General features: G+C 39.0%; 1 protein-coding gene across 1 annotated transcript; it reads left to right on the top strand.

Moving 5' to 3' along the window:
- Nucleotides 1–1,145: 1,145 nt before the first annotated feature.
- On the top strand, nucleotides 1,146–2,680 carry bckdhbl (branched chain keto acid dehydrogenase E1 subunit beta, like). Its single transcript, XM_016254533.1, has 4 exons — nucleotides 1,146–1,386; nucleotides 1,483–1,808; nucleotides 2,052–2,345; nucleotides 2,445–2,680. The coding sequence occupies exons 2-4, from the start codon at nucleotides 1,631–1,633 to the stop codon at nucleotides 2,672–2,674; spliced, it is 702 nt and encodes a 233-aa protein (XP_016110019.1). The 5' UTR covers nucleotides 1,146–1,386; nucleotides 1,483–1,630; the 3' UTR covers nucleotides 2,675–2,680.
- The last annotated feature ends 306 nt before the right edge of the window (nucleotides 2,681–2,986 follow it).

The following is a 2,986-nucleotide window of genomic DNA, read 5'->3' as shown; positions in this document are numbered from 1 at the left end:
GGCGGTTTTTATGGCCCTTTGTTGGAAAGCATGGTAATTTGTGGTATGAAGCTTGTGTAACAATTATTAAAGACTCTTAGAACACTAATATGTTGCGTAGGTGTAAACATACAATATACATTCTCAATTAGGTCATCCGAATACGAATTCATAGATACTAGACATGGTAGAGTTACTTATATGAATGAGTGGTTTATCGTAAGCATGAATAAAAATGGTCTATAATACAACAGATTAATACAAAACAGCAATAATATACACAATGGCCTGAAGAATATGTGTTCATTCAAAGAAAGGTTTTCCTATGAATTAATTAGTAGAAAAGTCCATTTCTACTGTGCGTTTGTCCTGGGACATGCAGGGATTTTCCCTGCTTTAGATACTTTTGGCCAATAAACCCAGTGATATCAGCGTTGGTTGCCATGCAACAAAGGGGCCTGTTTCGGCTTCCTGGGGTGTTACGCATTCCGGGGGGAAGGGTTCATGGGTCCTCGTATGGCTTGTTAACTGAAGGGGGGTTACAGAGTATTTGTTAAATATAAAAACAAAATATATATTGTGTGTTTGATTGGTCCAGACGCTACACTGTAAACAAAGCAACGCTACGCTTATAAACAGTACTTTATACAACACTATTTTTCGGAAGATAGTCAGTTCCTCTCGCTGACACATTCATTTAACCCCTCAATTTAGTGTTTATATTTCTTCCTGTGGTGAACAGTGAGCTTGCTCTGCCTACAGTATTTTCTCCTCTTTGTGTCTGTCTTCAGTGTCTCTGGCACTGGACTGTTTACAGGGCATAGTGTATGTTTGTTTATCACTGTCCCACTAGCTCCCGAAAATAACAGAAAAATAAGTACAAAAAATACAGTACAAAGACTGCAGAAATTAAATGTATTTTTGTACTGTTATTTTCGGGAGCTACTGGAACAGTGATAAAGATCTACTAGTCAATCACGTTTAACGGGATGGTGACCATTGATTTAAGGCATTTACCACAAATGTATGGTTCTAACTCCAACATTATTGATTTCTTGTTGTATGTACCAGATAAAAATAAATGCACACAAGCACAGTTATTTATTAACTGGTCTCTGTAGCTCTTCCTTCAAAAACACATGCACACATACATAAGTAGATCTCCAGCACACCAAACTGAAATCTAGCATCAAGAAGCACTGAAAGAGGAATATCCAGGTTCAGTGTGGGGAGATCAAGATCAACGCAACCTTAGAATTTCTTCTTAAGTACACAATCTCATAATACTGTTCTTTAAAAAAAAAAAAAAAAACAAGTTACAAAGTGTTCAGCATGAGACGTGTCTGGTTTTGCTCTTTGTTCTACACCTGTGGATTGGATCAAGTAACAGGTCGCTCGCTCCAGGAGGTGAGATCAAGCAGTCATTCAATGAGAAACCATGATTCACAATGTAGTCATGATCTCTCATGATTTCTGTTTTGCTATGATAATTGTTTTATGCAGGTGATTATGACTTTGAATTGCGACTGGAAAAGAACCTCATCACTGCCATGGCGGGCAGATCCCCTGTGCATTTACTACTCCAGTGAGAGTGTATTCTGCCCAAAATATCTGGTTCAGAGGCAGCCCTGAGTTCCCCCTCAGCCCACCAATGGTGGAGGAAAAGGACAAACTGATGTGGCCACTACTTTCCCCTGAAAATGAATGCAGTGTTATTCTGTGGGATTTCAGTGGGAACGAAAGAATCGAAGAGTACGGGCTCATGTTAAAATGGAGAACAAATGAAACACACATTTATGATGAGAGGGTCAGAGTGTCTTATTCTACTGGTACGTATGTTTGACTTAAAGCAGCATATCATTTAAACTCCAATGGAGAATTAACAACTAATTTGGTAAAACTATATGCTATCTGACTGCCATCAGTGTCGACTAGAATAATTTGTCACATTCTTGACCACTTTATTAATGGACATTTTTATAAATGTTTCAGCTATTTAGTTGTAATGTTGAAATGTAAGTGAGTGTCTGCATTCAGGTAAATAACACAGTTAGCTCTTCTTATTTTTTCAGCAAAACTGAACATCAGTCTAAACACTGAGGTCCTTGTAGCTGGAAAGCAGGCTTTTATAACTTGCACACTTCCAGATCTCTGCCTCGGTAGTGATCCAAATTTAACCTGGAAGGGACTCAGCTCAAAGAAGCTTTATGATATCAGATATCCAAGGAAAATGAACACGCATTTGATATTCAGCCAACAGCTCCTTTACATGCCTGTCCCTGAAGATCATCAAGCAGAGATCACATGTGAAGCTACATTTGGAAGAAATCGGAGTGCCAGTGCCACCATGACTTTGAAGGTTCACTGTGAGTGCAGTTACATTTCACATCTTGATTCATTTATCATTGAAAAGCTTTTGATAACACTCTCTCGCTGATAATGTTTCACGATTGTGTATCATGCAGCTCATCCTCAGATACTGAACAGCTCCGCATGCTCTCTGCAACAGGATCAGCTCACTTGTGTGTGTGTCAGTCAGGGAGTGCCTTTGCCTGATATTCACTGGCCTCTACAAAACAATGCTGATTTGAACATGGTCAGAGCATCGGACTGTCACATCACTGTAAAAAGTACCTTCACAATGACTGTTGAGGACCTTACCAGAATCGGTTCTCTAGTGTGTCAGCAGAAATGAACTCGGTCAGACAAATATGACTCTTCCAGTAAATATGAATGAAGGTAAGCCAGCTGATAAGCAGGCACTGTTATATTTTTAGTGTTGGTTATGAGGCATATTTCAGTGTTCCAGCATGATTTTTTGTGTATTAGTGTGTTTACAGTAAAAGAGGAAGCATAAAATGGGTAATCCTAAGAATAACATGGGGAACTGAAAAGTAACACGATGCTCATGAAAACACATAGACACTCATGATGTTTGATGTGGTGAAATGTTACTGCCTGCCTGAACTGTTTCTCTTCTTCTTCTTCTTTCAGGTTTAATGGCGGT

This window comes from Sinocyclocheilus grahami, unplaced genomic scaffold (assembly GCF_001515645.1).
Source record: "Sinocyclocheilus grahami isolate Dianchi unplaced genomic scaffold, SAMN03320097.WGS_v1.1 scaffold27.1, whole genome shotgun sequence".
NCBI lineage: Eukaryota > Metazoa > Chordata > Actinopteri > Cypriniformes > Cyprinidae > Sinocyclocheilus > Sinocyclocheilus grahami.
Note: the sequence above shows the minus strand (reverse complement) of the source record. Positions and strands in the feature narration are given on the sequence as shown.